This window comes from Antedon bifida, chromosome 9 (assembly GCF_963402885.1).
Source record: "Antedon bifida chromosome 9, ecAntBifi1.1, whole genome shotgun sequence".
NCBI classification, from domain to species: Eukaryota; Metazoa; Echinodermata; class Crinoidea; order Comatulida; family Antedonidae; genus Antedon; species Antedon bifida.
In genome coordinates, this window is record NC_136234.1 from 12,306,737 (window position 1) to 12,326,803 (window position 20,067).

At 34.5% G+C, this 20,067-nt stretch overlaps 3 protein-coding genes and 1 long non-coding RNA gene across 7 annotated transcripts in view; 1 reads left to right on the forward strand and 3 right to left on the reverse strand.

Moving 5' to 3' along the window:
• Positions 1-1,011: 1,011 nt before the first annotated feature.
• Positions 1,012-5,690, reverse strand: LOC144852165 (transmembrane protein 179B-like). The gene is made up of 5 exons (XM_078709914.1): positions 5,556-5,690; positions 4,350-4,564; positions 4,041-4,169; positions 3,794-3,884; positions 1,012-2,387 (listed from the first exon to the last, which is right to left on the reverse strand). Exons 1-5 carry the CDS (start codon positions 5,688-5,690, stop codon positions 2,268-2,270), a joined length of 690 nt encoding a protein of 229 aa, XP_078566040.1. The 3' UTR covers positions 1,012-2,267.
• Positions 5,691-7,183: 1,493 nt separating this feature from the next.
• Positions 7,184-14,351, reverse strand: LOC144852168 (transmembrane protein 179B-like). Its single transcript, XM_078709919.1, has 5 exons — positions 14,192-14,351; positions 11,452-11,663; positions 9,123-9,257; positions 8,596-8,686; positions 7,184-8,359 (listed from the first exon to the last, which is right to left on the reverse strand). The coding sequence occupies exons 1-5, from the start codon at positions 14,294-14,296 to the stop codon at positions 8,237-8,239; spliced, it is 666 nt and encodes a 221-aa protein (XP_078566045.1). The 5' UTR covers positions 14,297-14,351; the 3' UTR covers positions 7,184-8,236.
• The window catches only part of LOC144852179 (uncharacterized), a 73,296-nt gene continuing 60,412 nt past the window's right edge, over positions 7,184-20,067 (reverse strand). Inside the window, exon 2 of the long non-coding RNA XR_013614273.1 lies at positions 7,184-7,629. This is a non-coding gene — a long non-coding RNA (uncharacterized LOC144852179). The remainder of the gene's footprint in view (positions 7,630-20,067) is intronic.
• LOC144852169 (transmembrane protein 179B-like) overlaps positions 16,484-20,067 on the forward strand; it is a 44,166-nt gene continuing 40,582 nt past the window's right edge. For all 4 annotated transcript variants that reach the window (XR_013614268.1, XM_078709922.1, XM_078709920.1 and 1 more), the window contains exon 1: positions 16,484-16,651. Coding sequence is in view for 3 of the 4 variants with exons in the window: in XM_078709922.1 (XP_078566048.1) it covers positions 16,547-16,651 (105 nt within the window). In the remaining variant the exon portion in view is untranslated. The remainder of the gene's footprint in view (positions 16,652-20,067) is intronic.

The following is a 20,067-nucleotide window of genomic DNA, read 5'->3' on the forward strand; positions in this document are numbered from 1 at the left end:
TTATAAAGAATAAAGATCAGCACAGTACTACCGAATACCAAGGTAACATTAACGTTTATATAAGGGTATAGCTGTTTTAGTACATAGTATATAGTATTTAATCTATAAATAAATTATGGTTAATTCTGGCATAGGCGAGCACAATGGAAAACTTCGGTACAAATCTCTGCCTTTGATACCTACCTGATCTATCTCAGATGTACAGCGAAATTTAAATTTGATAACATTAGTTTTCACTATTACGATATTTCTATCTTAGGAAGATATTATAAAGAGTTTTTAAACAAAATTTCTGATTTCATCGGTAGATTTTCAACTCAATTTCAATTGTACGTGGTCAAAGTAATTTCCGGGTTCACGATGTGTTCACCTTGCAACAACCTGGTTTCAACCATGGACCTATAAATTATAATTTATAGGTCCATGTTTCAACTAAGTTGGCCGTTAGGCTATAGCCATTTTAGTTTTTTGTTTATTTTCGGAACGGACCGCGCGTGTGAAGGTAGGCCTACAGTAGTTAAAAAATAAAAATTATACTGCAAATTAATAAAGATCAAATTAAATATACGCCGTAAAGCATCGGAATATATTGTGGGGAATAGTATTATAAAATTACATAGGGAGATCTGATGATAAGACCTTTTGTTCAAAATCGAGTGAAATCTCGATAGCCAAGTTTTATTGAGTACGCCGGCAGGAATAACTGTACGCTATCTGTGTCCCGTTAGGACCAGGATGTCTGCCCATGTTGCAAGCCGTCTAAAACGTCTTCTTTCTTGGGCCGAAACGGCCCACTCTGTCGCGGAAGTTAGTTTCAAATGTTTAAATTAAATAATGTATATTAGGATGGTATTTATTTGAATAAACGCCTCCCCAATAAAACATCACTTTTAATAATAATCCCCCCCCCCCCACCCCCAACTCAACTATCTAATAAACGCCCATCCACATTTATACACACAATATTGTATTATATTTATAATAAACACAATTATACTATTTGTAGTAGAATTCATCGCACTGTTATCTACAAGTTACCAAGCATTTGTTCTTTTTAACACTTTTCATATCTATTAGACTAGGATTTTATTTGATTATAAATGTTACCATTATTATTGTTAAAACTAAAAAATTAAACATATCCCTCGAATAAGCACCTCCCTCAAATGTGGGAAAGAGGCATAAGTGTTTACATTGTTATATTAATGGCTGGCAGTAAATAAGAAGTGCAATAATATGTATTAATTTTTCGTTTACAGCTTAAAAACAGCCCAGGTCTCTTCATTTTTTTACTGGAGCGTTTGCATTAGCGAAGTGTAGTCGAGGTCAATTATTACGTCCTACATAATGTATATTCAATACGGTAGTCGAATATGAATAATTCATATTTTCTTCATCCCTACGAAAAATATATTTAGCCTCTAGGACGTTTCACATACGGCGTATTCAGGGTATAAATGCACCATTTCTCGACACTCTTTTCTCTTCATGACAAACAAACTATAATCATTAAAAAAAAAGATTGGGCTTATCTACATCAATTAAAAGAACCATGAAACGCGGAGGCCTATTATACGATACTGTTTAACCTGGAAAATAGTAGGCAACACGATCGAAAACTTCTCCATTTTCACCTTCTCTATGATCTGTTTCTCCTATTTTTTATAATAATATACAATTGACAACCTAAAATCATCCCGTAAGTAGAAATAATGAATATAAATAAATGCTGTTTAAATCCAAATATATAGCGAAACTTGAAAAGCCTATTGTCGTACTTCACGTTGGCATGCTTTTATAGTTGTAGTTTGTTAAACTTTTGGCAAATTTAAGCCTAATGCAGGTCAAATTAGCAATTGAAATGATGGTACCTATCTACTGTATGTTAACAGTGAATTTTGCTAAGCACACTTGACGTCACAGCGATTTACGGCGACGGCTGTACGGCGAGCGCGCGCGGCGTTGTCGTTAATCTCGCAATTGTTCTGAAATCATAATGTACATCCCTAATTCGTTGGCAAAATGTAGTTCTCTGTACAGTTGTCCTTTAAAGCTGCCACTAAAGTTAATTCATACTCGAGCGGAATTTCGATTCAAAGATAAGAAATAATAATGGTTCACTATGATGATATTATAATTTTAAGTGATATTTACTGGTAATTTTCCGAGTATCTCAAAAACTTTCGACCGTTACGATCAACTCATTCCCTTCCTCTTTACCTCTAAGCATGGAGTTAGGCTATTTATATAGGCTATTTCTCCATGCTCTAAATTACAACATCCGTTTCATTTTCAAGTGTCTGATTCCCTCCTCCGTGCCACTTTAATTGGATCACACTTGTAATAAACAACACAAGCCAACAAATGCAAGAAATCCATGACGTAATCTGAAAAAAAAGACACCAACAGAAATCGTGAGACTTAGAGAATCTTTTTCGTTGGAACTTAAATAGACTTTCCGCAAGTCTGAATTCATTCTTTTTTTCGCGCCGCGCCGCCTTTAGTCGGTTGTATTTCAAGAGAACCGGAAGCATTGGAAACGATATATATCACGCGAAAGTTTACTAAGGCTGAAAAATGGGTATTTGTCTGGAAGGAGATGCAGACAGTACGGTATTTCATTCATATCATTCAAAACAATCATTCGGATCCTCTATGGTCAATATATTGGCGATTGGTGTGTGTAAAGAGAGAAAGAATTGATTGATTAGTATACGTTTTGGCGGCTGTACGACAAAGATTCGTTCGAAATATTGTTTACTGGAATGTTGGGGTATGTGGGTCACTATACAACATTACGGAGTAACACCCCTACCCCGGATTATGCATCTATAATTTAGTTTAGGACTATATTTTTGTTCTTGACAGTAGGCCACGGACTTTGTTATGAAATAAAAGTCGATTGTTTGATTGATTGGTCGATCTAAATCAACTACAGAAGGAAAACTGATTTCAAATTATGTATTTAAATACCCGATAGGCCCTACTTTCAAATTAATTAAACATTTCAGACCATAACTGTTAAAGATGTATTGTCCCTTGAAACACAAAAAATGAAAAAAAAAATATTCTAAATTTAAATTGGCCATATCAAAGTAATATTAAAGGTATTCACTTTAAGTCGAAAATTCAAGCCAAAAACAACAAGTTTACGTAATTAACAGGTAAATTAATTTGATTACATTTCGTCTGGAAAATCATCACAAGCGAAAGTAAACAAAGATTTCAAACCACGAGTATGCATTATACATGATGCTAATTAGGATTGTTTACAACTCGTCGCGGTTGAGAAGGTGTTTTCACACAGATCGCGAGGAAGTTTTATGATTATGCATACAGAGTAGCCAAACAAGCACGTTGCATTATGAGATATGTTTTGATCGAAAACTTTGACTGGAAGTCAAAGTTATTTTTTGAACAAAAAAATGTCTGTATTTCGGTTAAATAATTTTTTTTTCCACTAATTTTTGGTGAAAGTTAATAACTATTATGATACTTCAAAATGACCCACTTTTTTCGAAATTAAAAAAAAAAAATTTTTTTTGAATTGGTCAAAGGGACAATACATCTTTAAAATATTATATTTTTACCAATATTAATTCGAAACAAAGTTCAACTTCAAAAGAAGTTAAAAGTATAAGAAAAAAATGCTCCCGGTAGTTTGCGTCCGAGGTCGATAGAGGTGCAGCGATCAAGAAGACACACGCATGCAAAGACCGTGGCACTCGCCATGCTACTGTGGCTTATGAAAAAAATATGGCAATTGGTAAGAGAAAAATTACAAAATTATTACCTGGCCACTGTGGAAATATTTGATGAAGTAAAACTTATCATTCTTTCCATATTTCCAAATCACGTTCGTTTGAAACAATCCACAGGGTTGTCTGTAAATTAATTATAATCTATATTTTTAATCGTCCAATAGGGTCGGTGAAATCTGTCCATTATAAGGGCTTAACTTGTCCATTATAGGGGTTTCCATTATAGTGTCTTATCAACCGATAATGATTGATGCAAGGAACACGCAAACTGATACTTACTCCGGAATCGGTCCACTTTGCAGGCCTTTACACAGCTTGTGGAGACCGACAAGAAGGATGCAGGCCGATATGAACCCAAGTACGGCGTAGATAATCGATGAAATCGCCACCAGCTTTAGGTGACAGCGCCTTAAAATGATAAAGATAGCCTAACTTCAAAGTGCATCAACCAGATCAAAATGTGAACAAAATTAGTACGATCACCGTACTATATACCGTGCATAGAAGGACATGGATAGATGCTTGTTTTCTTCTTCTTAAGTTCTTTTTTTTTTCAAATCCAATTTCTTTGATTGCTTTTAAACTTACCGAGCGTACTCTTTCTTTGTAACCAGCTTAACAATGAAAAATATAAACCACATACAACTAAAAGCACAGGCGGCTGCCTGACTGTTCATGATGTACGAACAGCACCCAGGTCTGGTAGGGAGATCGAAGCAATGTTCTATGCCTTCATCACACGACGAACTCCCATCGTACCACTTCACATCAGACAAGATAATACAATATCCGCCACGTTCCCCCTTATATAAAAGAAAAAAAATCATAGTTGCGCTCCCAAATACCTCTCAGAATTATTGAAAATCAGGAGAGAAAGCGAGAACTAAGATCTAGTCATCAGGTGCTACTGCACATTCCGAGGAGCAAACATAGTCGGGGAAATCGGACTTTCAGTATTGCTGGAACCCACCTACCTTTGAACATTAAACAAACATCATTATTGAGCACCTTTAAGTCACTACTCAAAACTCACATTTTCTGATGTTTTTGGCAGCACCATGAGCAACGACTGTTGGAATGGCGCTATATAAATCGAACGATTGATTGATTTCAATGGCGTTTAATGAATAATAAAGTAGGCCTACGTTATTGACTAGTATTTTTAGAGCCCTCCTCCTGTACCGCTTTATTTTGTTATTACCCCTGGCCTCTAGAGAATCTGACTCTCTAGAGTATGTATGTAACATGTTTAATAGATTTCTACAAGTGGATCGATAATAACAGTAACAGTATATAGGTCATATACTATGTATGTTAATTTCATTATGTTGTAGGGCCTACTACTGGCCTTTTAAAACTTTTTGCTATGCTATGTATCATGTATGTTAATTAAACATTAATTGGGCTAATCATAACAAATTAACATTTCTCGCAGCTCTGATTGTATTACATAAATGTAGTACAGTCGACTCTCCCAATACCGGACTCTCTGAAAACAAGAAACTCTCCCTAAACCAGACTTTTCTTGAGGAACAAAAACACATTTCGACTGTACCAGACTTTCCATGCAGAAAACCAGACATTAAAGCTCTGTAAACTAGCTCTGACACTATAACCATTCTGTTGCCATACAACAAAGGCCACAGGAGAAATGTAGGATACCTCCACTTTATGGTTTTAGGAATGCGCTGATGAAATAGGAAAGAATTAGTATGTAGGCCTATTGGCTTATGTCTTAGAAGATTATGATTTCAGACACAATCTGAAAATATTATAATAAGCACGAAATATTACCTTAAAAGTTAATATAATCAAAATTACAGTAATTCCTGAAGCAAATGTAACGAAAAGGAGTGCAAGTCGGCTAATGTCCCACATTATCTCTTTACGATCAGCCATGATGAAAATGACAGGATATCCACAGAACATCGACCGGGATGCATTAAAAATATTGTAACATTCGGGATTGTGTCCGTTCGTGTATGACGCAATGTGCAAGTGCAATGAAGCGTTACATTTCTTTCTAATATATCGTCTCTACTGTACAAGCTCAAATGTTATACAAATTGTGTTTTTTCTTTTTGTCAGACCTTCATTTCCATTCTTCATTACAACATTTAATTATAATCTTAATTACTATTATCATTCTACAGTAATACATTTCATTTCATTACTTAAAAAAAACAGATAACTGTTTTACATTTTGTGTCTAAATGTACGTTCAGCTGTTCTTTTTTACTTTTATACTTTTTCAATTTCTTGTTCACATCGTAGATCTTGTATTTAAGACATAAATACATTCACATACATGGACAAAATATGTGAATAAATAATATAAAGATATCCTATTATTAAAACATTAGAAAAAATAAAACCTGAACAATTCGTTAACGCTTACCACATTTCTATGCTTCTTCGTTCCCAATAGAATATCTAACTATGGTCTTAGACATAATTAAGTCTGGTTTGGCTATTTTCAAACTTAATTAATTAAAAATCCGAATAACTATTATTTTACACATTATACGACTTTTTTTTCTTTTCTGTAGTAGGTTAAACTATTCTTTTATTTATATTTTTTCAAAAACCAGAACAAATTTACTCTAAAAATCTTCTTAGCAAACAAAAACACCATGGAAACAATATTTATAAAACAAAAGTAAATAAAGCTTGACGTTTGAGGGCGATATTTAAGTAAACTAACTTATCACGTCAACATCAAATGTGCTTCAACTTACATTATTATTATATAATTATTGATATAACTTTTTGAATAATAGTATTCGATGACTTTTAAAAATATCAATAATGGAAACATTTCAAAAGATCTTAACTTCAACCAGGAATCTGCACAATGCATGTAAAACTGTGAGCGAATATTGAATTTCAGAAAAGCTCTAAGTCTTTACCAAGGCAATCTAACAAGAGAAAGCTGAGGTCCGGAGATCAAAGGGTTTATCTGTGGCTGCGACACGCGGAGGTATATCACAGCCAGACATAATATCAAAGGACTGTTACGAGTTCCTATCTTGTCAAGGCGAGCCCAGTGTCCTGTTGTTAGATTGCCTTGGTCTTACATTGACATTTTTTTGTTTAAAAACTTGATTAGGCTAAGCTTCGAGATTGTCAAGTTTTTCAACGTTTGCTTGTGCAGAAAACAAGTTTGCAGAAATCTACAATAGCGCGCAAACAGCGAAAAATAAATGGACTGACGCTATGAAATATTCTATCAATCCCTTTCTTTGTGTACGCAAAAATATGTTTTTGTGGAATATGAATTTCCGTTGGAGAAACGTTCGTCGTATGAATGATGAAACAAACGAGGATTCCGTGACTTTGTTGGTTCTGAAAGATGTCCCCCCTTAATATGGGTTATATTGTAGGGTTTATATCAACAGTGATAGATTAGAATACACACTATGTATACATGCTAAAAAGTAACTTTATTCATGTTTTATAGTTTTTGTTATTAGGCCTAAACATATCATTTATGTAATACAGTATACTGTACATTAAGTATAAAGTTGTGAAGAAAACCAAATGATGTACATGGTCCTTCATCATAATATCCTGTGTAAACATAGCCTATAAATATAGTGAAACACGAGTTAAAATATAATACACCAACATTAAGAAGAAAAGCGACATGGGAATCAAAACGTGAAGAACATAAACCGTGAGTTAATCTGAGCCTCCGCCGTGGAGATGTATTGTCCCTTTGACTAATTCCAAAAAAATTAAAAAAAAAGATTTCGAAAAAAAGTGGGTCATTTTGAAGTATCATAATAGTTATTAACCTTCACCAAAAATTAGTCGAAAAAAAATCATTTAACTGAAATACAGACGTTTTTTGTTCAAAAAATAACTTCTTTTTTTTTCAATAAAAACATATCCCATAATGCAACGCGCTTGTTTGACTTCCTCGCGACCTGTGTGAAAACACCTTCTCAACTGTGACGAGTTGTAAAATCCTAATTAGCATCATGCATAATGCATACTCCTGGTTTGAAATCTTTGTTTACTTTCGCTCGCGACAATTACCAGACGAAATGTAATCAAATTAATTTACCTGTTAATTACGTAAACTTGTTGTTTTTGGCTCGAATTTTCGACTTAAAGTGAACAACTTTAATATTACTTTGATATGGCCAATTTAAATTTAAAATATTTTGATTTTGATTTTTTGTGTTTCAAGGGACAATACATCTTTAAATAAAGTTGTATCAAATGACAATATTAATTGAAAACCTCAACCTTAATTAGCGCTGCTATATAGAGTATAGTACAGTACTCGAGCGAAATTGTTCGATATAGATAGAACATTATTTATAGTTCATTATAATGATGTTATAATTTAAAGTAATAATTATTGTTATGTAATATTTACAAGTAGTCTTTAATTTTTTGATTAACTTTTGACAATTAATATTAACTTTCATCACCTCATGTTCACGGAAAATAGAATTTTCCATGATCTAAGTAACAACATTTGTTTCATTTTCGAATCTCTGTGGTTTTATTCCTCCGTGACACTTTAGTTGTATCACACTTATGATAAACAAGGCAAGCCAGCAGAAGCATGAAATCCATGACGTAATCTGAAAAAAAGCAATCGTCATGATTGGTCGTTAAAGTTCAAACGTCTTTTCATTACCGATTGCTCCGCCGATCGTTTTACGGGTCGATGGCGGAGGAATTCCAAAGCTATTTATTCATATAACAACCTTGTTCATTCCACTATGGTTCATTGATAAATACAGTAATAGATTTGAACTCGTCAACATGATGAGTTATGTGATCTGCGCATGCCCAACATTTAAAAAAAGATTATTACCTGAGCACTGTGGAAATATTTGATGAAATACAGATCATTATTATTTCCAAAGTATTGCCATTGTGCGTGCGTTTGAAACTCTGCACAGGTCCTAAAATAGTGAATCAACATGTTTGTATTTATAAACATATAAGTTCAAATAAGGCAATCTAACAACAGCTCCGGAGATCGAAGGGTTTATTTGTGGCTGCTGCTGCAGCTCCATGCCCCTTTAATAGACACCGCGCGCCGCGGAGAATATGGCCTACATAACAATGACAGTACTGTTGGTATTTGCCGCAGCCAGACATAATATCAAAGGACTGTTACGAGTTCATATCTTGGCAAGGCGAGCTCAGTCTACTATTGTTAGATTGCCTTGGTTCAAATCCTTCAAATACCTTAATGGTACTCTATAATTTAACAGTATTAAAGTGGTGAATTTAGGCATATCTGTAAAAGCTATTGCCATTTTTGTAAATGTCATATTGGTTTTTTTCTGGCAGTAAAAGTGAAATATAAGCTACAGGTTGTATACACATACTTACTCTTCTGAAATATGCGGTCCACTCAGCAGGCCTTTACACAGTTTGTGAAGTCCGCCAAGAAGGATGCAGGCCGATATGAACCCAAGTACGGCGTAGATAATCGATGAAATCGCCACCAGTATTACAGGCCTAAACCTGAAAGAATTAGATTCAAAGTAAGTATCGCTAACGTGGAACCATGGATTAAAGAATAGAAGGATATGCATCGACGGTGACATATCGCACTGCTGCCAATCAAACAAACACGCTCATTGAACTCCGTGTCTCTAACCGCGGCCCTTTGTAGAACGCTGCGAACCAACTGTTACATTTTTTGAGACCAAAACGTAACCATGTAGAAATCGTATGCGCAGTCTGAATGTTCTATTGACACGTCTGCGTCCATGATTAATTGACAACAAAAATATATTGCTGAACAATTCTGTTTTAGTTTCATCACAATCGGACTACGAAAAGTTCACTTTCTTACGACTGGTAATTTTAAGTAGTTGGTAATATTATTAAAATATGCAATTTTTATATTTGAATTATCATTATTTGCCTGCCATCTTCTGTCATTAAAAATTGCGTTAATCTATAGAATATTAAATTATGCATTTGACCATGTATGTTGTTAGCGTGGCCGGTGTTCACACATACAACAATCGTGTTTTTAATATATGGCTAAGCAGTGGTTTCTTCATGAACCTCCTTAATTATCGATGTGATTATATTTAAATTATAGTGCCTGGTGATTGGCTAGTGGTTATGTCATCCACATCACATCCAATCACCGGGCCTAATTGAATGAAAACAGCGATCCTTGATCCGGGATTGGCTGGCTATGTATAGTTGCGAAACGTTACCTAGCGGTCGTTTTGAAAAGTACACGCAGGGCAAACTTAATCACGAACAAATGAAGTACCTATTAATATTCACACAAGAAGTAAGACAACGGTGAGTATATAGATCATGATTACACGTTGTATCTACTAGCCTAGGCCTACCTAGCTAGGCAGTATCAATGTCGGCAAATCATATGGTTTACTAGTAAGCCTAGAAGGCCTAGGCGTAGTATCCTTGCTGATTTTGTAATTTTACATGTAGGCTGAGACAACAAATAGTTATTGTCTCGGATGTAGGGCTACTACAGGTCATAAAATGCTACTTTAATGTCATAAAAACATTAGCGTAGATCAATCGCGGCAGAAACCTATACTAATTACAATTATAGCATCTACAATTCTAAGCCAATATATATATATATATAGGGCCTATAGTATTGTTTTTATTTGGTATCAGAAAGGTTATAACTAAATTCGTCGTCGTATAAAGTGTTCGTCACCATTGTTGCTAGCGCTAAAACATCATGCCACCAAAGAACGCGCGAAATAAGCGTAGCCAACAAGGTTAAATGTCGTTGCACATGTGCAGTAAACAATACATTAGGCACGCGACCGTTTCGTTGTTAACATGCGGTTAATTCAACTGTAACATTGTGGGCGGTCCGCGGTCTGTCGGCGAGAGTCAAGGAACCCTTGATCTCACGTCGATGCATATCCTTCTATTCTTTAATCCATGCGTGAACCGTTATCAAATTGGATTGTGAACAAAAGCAATGGCCTACAAATGTATTTAAATAATTTCCTTTGGATTCAATATTAAAATTCGTGAAGCGTACTATTTTGTACAGAGGCCTATTATATTTTAGTATAGTACTATTGTACATTGTGCATCTTTACAGTAGTACAGTATAATGTCTATATTTGGTCATTGTTATACGGTATCTGACAGTTAGCACTATAGTAAGCCTGTACTCGGTGTTTAATTTCTCGTATTGGTTCTAAAATGTATTATGGGCATAAAGGATTTTATTCTGTATTAATCTTAACCATGTGCTTAAACTTCTGTTATTGAACTCACCGTGTAAATTCTTTATTTTTAACCAGTTTAAACTTAAAACTTGCCGGTTAAACGTTTTATTTGGAACCAGTTTAACCTGTTTTAAAACTCGTTTGAGTAAAATCTTTATTTGTAACCAGTTTATACTTAAAACTTGCCGGTTAAACGTTTTATTTGGAACCAGTTTAACCTGTTTTAAAACTCATTTGAGTAAACTCTTTATATTTGTAACCAGTTTAAATAGTTATTATCAAACTCGTTTGAGTAAATTATTTATTTGTAACTAGTTTAAACTTATTAAACTTACCGGTTAAACCCTTTTATCGGAGCCAGTGTAAACATTTATTAAACTCATTTGAGTAAACTCTTTATTTGTAACCAGTTTAAATAGTTATTACATTTTTTTGAGTGAACTCTTTGTAACCAGTTTAAATAATATTAAACTTACTTAGTATACTCTTGACGTGTAACCAGTTTAACGATGAAAAATATAAACCACATACAACTAAAGGCACAGGCAGCTGCTTGTGTTTTAATGATGTACGAACACGATCCAGGTCTGTTGGGGACAAGGAAACAGTGTGCTGCCCCGTCACTGCATTCACTGTCATCTTCCCACTTCACATCAGTCAATATAATACAATTTCCGTTACATTGTCCCTGAAAACAAATGCAAGATACAAAGTGAATTTACAAGATTTAAAATGGTACTGATGAAGTTGATAAAATTAACAAAATCTTTCGGATTTTTTCACATTGAGTTGAGTGTGTTTAGCTGTGCCTATATTATTTTAATACTCAGTTTGAACTTGATATATTATCTCTACGCACATTTAGTTTTAAAACATCCTATTTCTGTTTCGTCATGTTTGACCCACGTAAATTGTACTACTGATAGGCCTACTAGTTTTACTAAATGTTTATCCAGGGTTCGATATGTACATGTACATTTTAGGTACGGTAATTAATATCTTCAATAAGATAATTTAAAATGGATTTGAAATTTAGACGATGCGACTTATAAACATATATCAAGACATTAAAACTACGGTAACTATTGATGTAAGTGCGGCCTCACTGGCCACTTCTTTGAGTTGAAATAAGAACGTAAGAAACACGGAAGGCTTGTAATCATGCAACAATCGAGATATTTTATTGTGTAAATTCTCCATATAGTAGTGTAACTTCTTAAAGATGTATTGTCCCCCTGAAAAATATTTTTTAAAAAATTTTTTTGTTGAATATGCCATTTTAATGTCACATAATAGTTATTGACTTCAACCAAAAATTGGATTCAAAAAAAATTTATTTACCTGAAAAACTGGAATTTAAAGCAAAAAATGGTCAAATTGGCTGCCAGCCAATGGATTTTTGGTTGAATTTAACCATTTATTATGTTATTTTATAAGTGAAAACATTATTTTTTCCGGTTTTTTTTCTACGGAAGTGATTAACTTTATTAAAAATACAAAATAACCTATTCAAAGTCTGATTTAATTAATCTTCATTTTTCATGTTTTTGGGGGACAATACATCTTTAATACTAACTAAGACCTCCGGTCTATACGCTGGCATCGTCTAAACTAGCCACACTAGCCAGTGAGATTTCTATTATACGTCGACGTCGCCTGGCATTTCTGCAAATCAACCCAGATAAGGTAGCTCGTTTACGCATACTGCCGTTACATTATTGATATATTAAAAAGTAGACTTTTAAAATAATATAGTATAGGCCTAATACAGTAGATTTAAATTCGAAACAACTTTATTATCCCCAATGTGAAATTCTTTTAGTCGTGCCAGACAAAACAAAATAGATTTAGGAGAAAGAAGGAAGGAAACAGATTTGGTAGAGGCATTCAAATGACCCATCAATACAATGTCACCACCATCATTAAAAAAAAAATCAAAAACATGACTTCCCGCTGCGAATGAGCGCTGGTTATTCTGACATCGACGCTATTGCTCCATAATTCTATCTTAGGAAGATATTATAAAGGGTTTTATAAGAAATTTTCGGATTTCAATCGGTAAATTTTAACTCTACGCGCGGTAAGTAATTTCCGGGTTCACGGTAAGGTGTGTCAATCACCTTGCAAGTTCCCTGCATGTTGAAAACAACTCCCTGTTTCAACTAAGTTGGTGCTTGGTGGCGATCATAGCCATTTTGGTTTTTTGTTTATTTTCGGACCGCGCGTGTGAAGGTGTAGTACTGTAGTACATAAAGATCAAATTAAATCTATTCATACAACATAGGAGTGTTATTGTGGGAAATAATAATAAAATTACATCGAGAGAATTGATGATAAGAGCTTTTGTTTAAGATCGAATGAAACCACGATAGCCGAGTTGTTGAGTAAGCTGCCAGGACTCATGGATGGATACTTCTGCCCATATTGGAAGCCGTCTAAAATGTGAATAAACGCCCGGAACACCTCCCCAATAAAACATCAATTAAAATAATTATCGCCACTCTACCCACCCCCCCCCCCCCTCCCCCTCCAAATACCATCTACTGGACATTCCGAGGAGCAAACATAGTTGGGGAGATCGGACTTTCAGTGTTGCTGGACCTAGGCTCTGGAACCACCTACCCTTGAACATTAAACACACATCATCATTGAGTCACTTTAAGTCACTACTCAAAACTCACCTTTTCTGATTTTTCTACAGCGCCATGAGCAATGAATGTTGGAATGGCGCTATATAAATCGAACGATTGATTGATTGATTGATCTAATTACCGCCCATCCACATTTATACACACAATGTTGTATTATATTTATAACACAATTATACTATTTTTTAGTAGATTTCATCGGACTGTTATCTACATTTTACCAAGCATTTGTTATTCTTTTTTTACCACTTTTCATATCTACAATAAACACTATACGTGAAACGCTATTAATCATCTAAGACACCGTGAAACAGGTTATTGAGTAGGTTTAGTTTTACGAATATCAAAAGCATTTAAATGATGGTAACCGATCGAAATCGTGCAGGCCAGAATGTGCTTCTAAAACTTTTTACCCGAGTCATTATTCATCATTCCGAAAACCATGGTCTACACTTCCTAGAGGGGGAGCGAGCGAAGCGAGCTCACCGTCTAGTTAAGTCAACTACACTAAAAGTACAATCTCTCTGACAATGTAGAGGTATACCTTCATGCAAACAAAACCCATTACCTTAAAAGTTAATATAACCGAAATGATTGTAATTCCTGAAGCAAATGCTACGAAAAGGAGTGCAAGTCGGCTAACATCCCAAATTATTTCTTTACGATCAGCCATGATATGGATTTCTGCATAGAGATATTATAGTTCACTATAAACATCTGTTTGATTTCCGCAACGATCGAAAAATGATGTACAATACGCTAATGTACGGTACAAATGGTGCGACTTATTTTGTATTATGATACTGTGTAGTACATTATACATGTGAAACGAAGCGTTTAAAATCGTTCGGATTGTATGGACAGCCACTGGAGCCATAAACTCAAATTACTCAATAAAAAGCAGAACAATGAGGGAGGATATTACCGGTTATAGGTACTTCATCTATCAAGTTAAATGCGAGGTGAGAATGTCACATTGAAGATCTCCTCTTACTTTGCAGTTTATCCTACCAAAGTCTGCATGACTCTTGAGGTAATAAAAAGACATTTTAATATTTAGACAGTAAAAGTTTTAGCATGACACCCAAAATGTAATATGAAGGCAATTCTTGGACCCTACTTTACGTACCTAAAGATAAGGCAGGAAGATCGCTTAGACAGGTGCAAAAAAAGATCAGCAAGACTCCGTATAACAAGGTTGAAAGCTTTGAAGAAGTTAATATTCACACACTTAAATTCAGAAGAAAGGGAGTGATTTATTGAGACTTAACAGTTTACAGAACTCGGTACTTCATGTCTACAGACATCTGGTAGCCATTGACATAAAGTTGACATTTGGATTAATGCTACTTTTAAGTGTACACAAACTAGTATCCTAAACTAGAAGTTGAAATAGACTTGAAGCAGGCCCTGATGATTTCTTCTAACATGTTGACTTGTTTGCACAACTCTATCAAGTACGGTACTACCTCGTTGTTAATTGTTGTGTAGAAAGTAAGTATTTTTATGTAGGATCGTTCACTTTTCTAGTGCGGCGTGTGCAATCTTCAGTTGTTGCTGGTGAACATAATAGTACAAGTGGTTGACAGCCTGTGATTTTGTTAAGATTGTTATTAGAAGCTGTAAAATTCGATATAAAATGGTGAGCGTATAGTGGGTTTCATAAAACCGAGTTACGGCGGTCAAGAAGAGTTTTGTTTGCTAGTGTACTTACAGTTAGACCAGTTGATCGTAATTCAAGTTTGCAGAAGTCTACACTAGCAAACAGTGGTTTGCATCTCTGGTTTGTGTTTATGAAATAAATAAGATTTCATCCAAGATTCGTTACCGTAGACTAGTAAGAGCAAGGCAATCTAACATCGGGATGGTGAGTTCCGGAGATCAAAGGGTTTTCTGTGGTTGCGACACGATCAGTTCCACGCCCATTAACATACACCGCGCGCAGCGGAAAATATGTACGTGATGTTGGTATTTTGTCGTAGCGCAGCCAGACATTTAAGATCAAATGACTGTTACGAGTTCCTATCTTCGAAGGCGAGCTCAGTGTCTTGTCAGATTGCCTCGTACGAACTGGCTTCCGTTTTAAATTTTACGGTCAACCTGACGATTTGACTTCCAAGTGCTCGGATTTGGTAGTGGTGTATCTATTTTCATCTACTAAATATTGTATTAGGCCCTATATTATTAAAACCAATCAAACAAGTGGTTTTTTAAAATTAAATTAAACTTACATTAAATATAATGATGATCCGTACGTCATTTACGGAAACCACAATTTTGTTTAACCATGTAAATTTTATCAGAAAAAAACATTACAGTGGCGTTTGTAAAAAGTGTGCACATTTAGGCTATAGGCTTATATATTAATGAGATGATCTAGTAGTAATAAAAACATTTCTATTGATGCAATTTTTACTGTATTTTATCACTTTTTGATATTAATTGTGTTGTACTTGTATTTAGGGGGTATTTATTTTATTATAGCCTACATGGTACCAAATTAAACCCAACATAATAAACGCCTGCACCGAATAAACTCCTCCCTCGAATAAACTCCAACCCCCCTCCGAATAATAAACGCCTCCCCCGCCTCTAGAAACACTCTTGAATAATAAACTCCCCGTGGCATTTATTCGAATAAATACATCAAATACGATATGCCTATATTTTTACAAGATAGTGCGCCCTCCTCCATCAACGTTTCTAATTTTGGAATAAATAATTGTTTACCTCTCAGCTCTCTGCTTCGTTTTTTTTTAGCGTGAACGTACGTATAGATAGAACCTATAGAGGGCGATGTTTATAATTTTATAGAGCGAAAAAACAAACTTTTCATTTATCATATATCAGAGCGGCGGAGTAGGCGAATGAGTAATCGGTTTTCTTGGGAAGTTGATGTGCGCATTTTTTAGGCTAGGAAACAATGGAATTGCATATTTTAACAATAGTCCTAATTTTGGAGATTTTACTGTTGTATACAACGTCATTTGCTGGATTATCAATTGCAATTTTAGTTGGGAAAACAAAGGTAGGTTAGCTATTTCTAGGTAGATTATCTGACGCTTGCACTTTTTCGTACGCACACCCGGCACCTAGGCCTAATTCGAATTCACCCCAACTTTAAGATAGTCTGATTGGTACGAAAGTGAAGTAGATAAATAAAGATAAAGGCCTATGCGTATACAAGAACCTGTCCGTGAGAAATGTGTGTGAGGATTATAAACGATGAGTCACCCACAAACTAGGCCTAGACGAAATTTCTAAGTAGGGAACTTTAATATTATAAAAAAGGACATTTTTGGACTGTCTATAAACTAAAATTGTTTAAAAAGAAGGAGCTCTCTGAAGAAACCTGTCTTTGCTAGCTAGCTAGGTGAATCTTACCTATCTGTGCGAATCCAATAAAATATTTCCACAAAGAAAAAATATGCGGCCTTTTATAGGATATTAGGCCTGTAATAATTATTATTCGGAAGAGCGAACTGTTTGATCTTGCACAAGTAGTGCTGAAACTAAGAAACTCAATTAAGGACCTAGAATTCATTGCAGAAAGGTATGAATACACATGCATATCAGTGGTGGTGTTTTGGAGAGAGTTGTCATGCGTGCATGCATTCAATGGAAGCTCCGATGATGAATCGTAGACATTTAAGGGTAGTCTCAAATCCTTGATTGGACTAATAATGTTGATTATTTTTTATTTGTGCACGAATTATGCACTTGTCAATTGTATGACCCACTATACGACCCCCGGGAGAGGTGCGTCATGGGTGCGTCATCTACAAATAATTACTGACGCAGAGGTGCGTCAAAACACCTAGAAGGTACGTCACATCAATGAACGATGGTGTGTCAATGTCCGTCACTTTACCACTAAAAATATCATAAAAAACATGGTCACAGTGCATCAAAATGGGTGCGTCATGGTCACCTACAGGTGCGTCATGGTATTCATAAGGTATGACGCACATCGAACAAATGACGCACCTCTCCCGTGGGTCGTATAGTGGGTCATGCAATTGACAAGTGCATTAATTCACCAGTAGAAAACTATCTACAGTATGATAGGAATAGGAACCCTTGCCACCAAAATCACCAAGGAGTTGTTCCATCATTTAAATATGGTCAGAACTTTTGCTGTTTAATCCCATAGATCAGGTTCGTACAGGATGATCAGTTATCCTCAAATGTTTGACCTTTTAACTTCTAGGCCTATATCTTTTCAATCATTGAGTCAAATACTGGAACTTAAGCAACAAACTGAGCAATACCTGCAAAAGGTAACAACCTGTAATAAGTTGTAACCAGTTTGCATTGTTTGGAAAATCCCTCGCAATTTCACAATTGACCCTTTGAAATTTCGGGAGAAAAATACACATGAAAGGCCTGCTTTTTGTTCTAAGATGTCCCGAGTTGTTACTGTGCATGTGTGTATTGCCCTGGTATTAACTGACCAATCATAGTAATCAAATAGCGCGCAACTATGCTTTCTCCCAAGGTTTTATCATGGTTAATGTATGCATGTACTGTATGAAATGTGTAATAAATTGGGAGATCAAACCTGTTTACTTATGCAGATGTGAAAAGGTACTGTTCATTATAATGAAAATTGAAAAGCGAGTGCAAAAAAAAATGATACATGAGAGATCACGTCCCAAAAAAGTATCTCCATAAAGATGTTCCTTGAATAGGGTTTGGTCATCGTATTCACAGGAAAGACAAACATCACAAAAGGGGCTCTAATTTATTTATGAAATATTATAATAATAATGCAATAATAATTATTAAAAATAATAAATTAAAATTATAATGAAAATAAATATAATATTAAAAGTACTGTTAACCCTGGATTTAATGATTTTTGCTTCAATTTAACCTTTTCAATTACATTAAACATTGAGTATCTAAACATAAATAAATATTGTAATTTGTTGTGTCCCAATTGCATTATAAGGCAATACAATGTACAGTATACTAAATGAATGCTACAAAAATAAATATGTTTAGAATTTAATAATAATAGTCAACAAAAAAAATTTAATTATTTATCAAAAAACTTCATAGGTTATGTAAGTCTGTGTCTACACTATTAAATGGGTTTGACAAAAAAAGTGTGCACATAAAGTGATATGACATCATCATGTCCATATATGGGCTCATTACAACTTTTTGTCACATAAAGTTTGATAGTGTAGAAAAATTTGGAATTTATAATTTATAATGAAAATTGAAAAGCGAGTGCAAAAAAAAATGATACATATATGGGGCTCATTACAACTTTTTGTCACATAAAGTTTGATAGTGTAGAAAAATTTGGAATTTTTCGTCAATTAAATATTCAATTTTAAATAATGTAATACTGTGTACAGTATGTGAATAGATCCTACTTACTTTTTCTCATACTACATATTATTAATGACATGTTCAACAATATTAATTAACCAAATGTTTTTTTATTGGTATTTTTTATCATTTAAATAATCATTTGAAATAAATAAAAGTTGAACATATAGAATATGAGATACTGATTTTGTGACTATGATGCATATTACATGTGTTCAATTCAAGGCCTACTCTGCAGTACTGTGATAGGAAATGACTCAGATTTTAAAATACACACAAATTATTCTGCGTTTCCTTGAATGTTTGTCGCAAATATGTCAAAGTACACTTTACATAATCTTAAATAAAGATTATTGAAATTTTAAGATTGTAACAACTTATCCTTTTTATCAAATGTAAACATAGAAATTAAACTCTTAAAAGCATCAATAAACCTACAATAGAATCCCTATTTTGGAGACAGCTTCAGGACCCAACCAAATGTCACCTTAATAAAGGTTGTCCCCTGAATAGTTTGGTGTTGAAACATATTGCTCTGGGAAAGTTTCGTCCCAAGGGTGTCTGAAATGAGATGTTGTACAGTACAGTTTTAAAAAGTTAGTTAATTTTATAAGGTTTGTATTTTTTAGTTCGAAAGTTATTTAAGTGAGGTACTTATTCAAAGTGAGTTACTTATTCGAAGTGAAGTACTTATTCGAAGTGAAGTACTTATTCAGATGAGGAACTGTACATTACAGTATTTATAGTGAGGTACTTAAAGTCAAGCACTTGTTGAAGGAAAAATTGTACAGTTATTCAACTTGGAAATTTTATTCAACTGAGTTTTACAGTACTTACTCAACTGAGCCGCTATCAGTAATAAGGCACTTAATCAACTGAAGCACTAATATTCAAGTGAAGACTCTATTTCAACTGAGGCACTTATTCAACTGAGGAACTATTCAACCAAGGAACTTCAACTGAGGAAATTATACATTTCTTAATCTACTTATTCAACTACTGTAAGGCACATATTCAACTGGCGCACTTATTCAACTGAGGAACTTGTTCAACTGACGCATTTATTCAACTGAGGAACTATTCAACCAAGGAACTTCAACT

Coding starts and splice junctions, on each gene's coding strand:
- LOC144852165 (XM_078709914.1), bottom strand. CDS start 5,690: ATGTTCTGTGGATATCCTGTCATTTTCATCATGGCTGATCGTAAAGAG. Junction 3,885..4,040: donor CAAAGTGGACCGATTCCGGA/GTAAGTATCAGT, acceptor ATTAATTTACAG/ACAACCCTGTGGATTGTTTC. Junction 2,388..3,793: donor AATATTTCCACAGTGGCCAG/GTAATAATTTTG, acceptor CTTTTTTTTCAG/ATTACGTCATGGATTTCTTG.
- LOC144852168 (XM_078709919.1), bottom strand. CDS start 14,296: ATGGCTGATCGTAAAGAAATAATTTGGGATGTTAGCCGACTTGCACTC. Junction 8,687..9,122: donor GGACCGCATATTTCAGAAGA/GTAAGTATGTGT, acceptor TCACTATTTTAG/GACCTGTGCAGAGTTTCAAA. Junction 8,360..8,595: donor AATATTTCCACAGTGCTCAG/GTAATAATCTTT, acceptor GCTTTTTTTCAG/ATTACGTCATGGATTTCATG.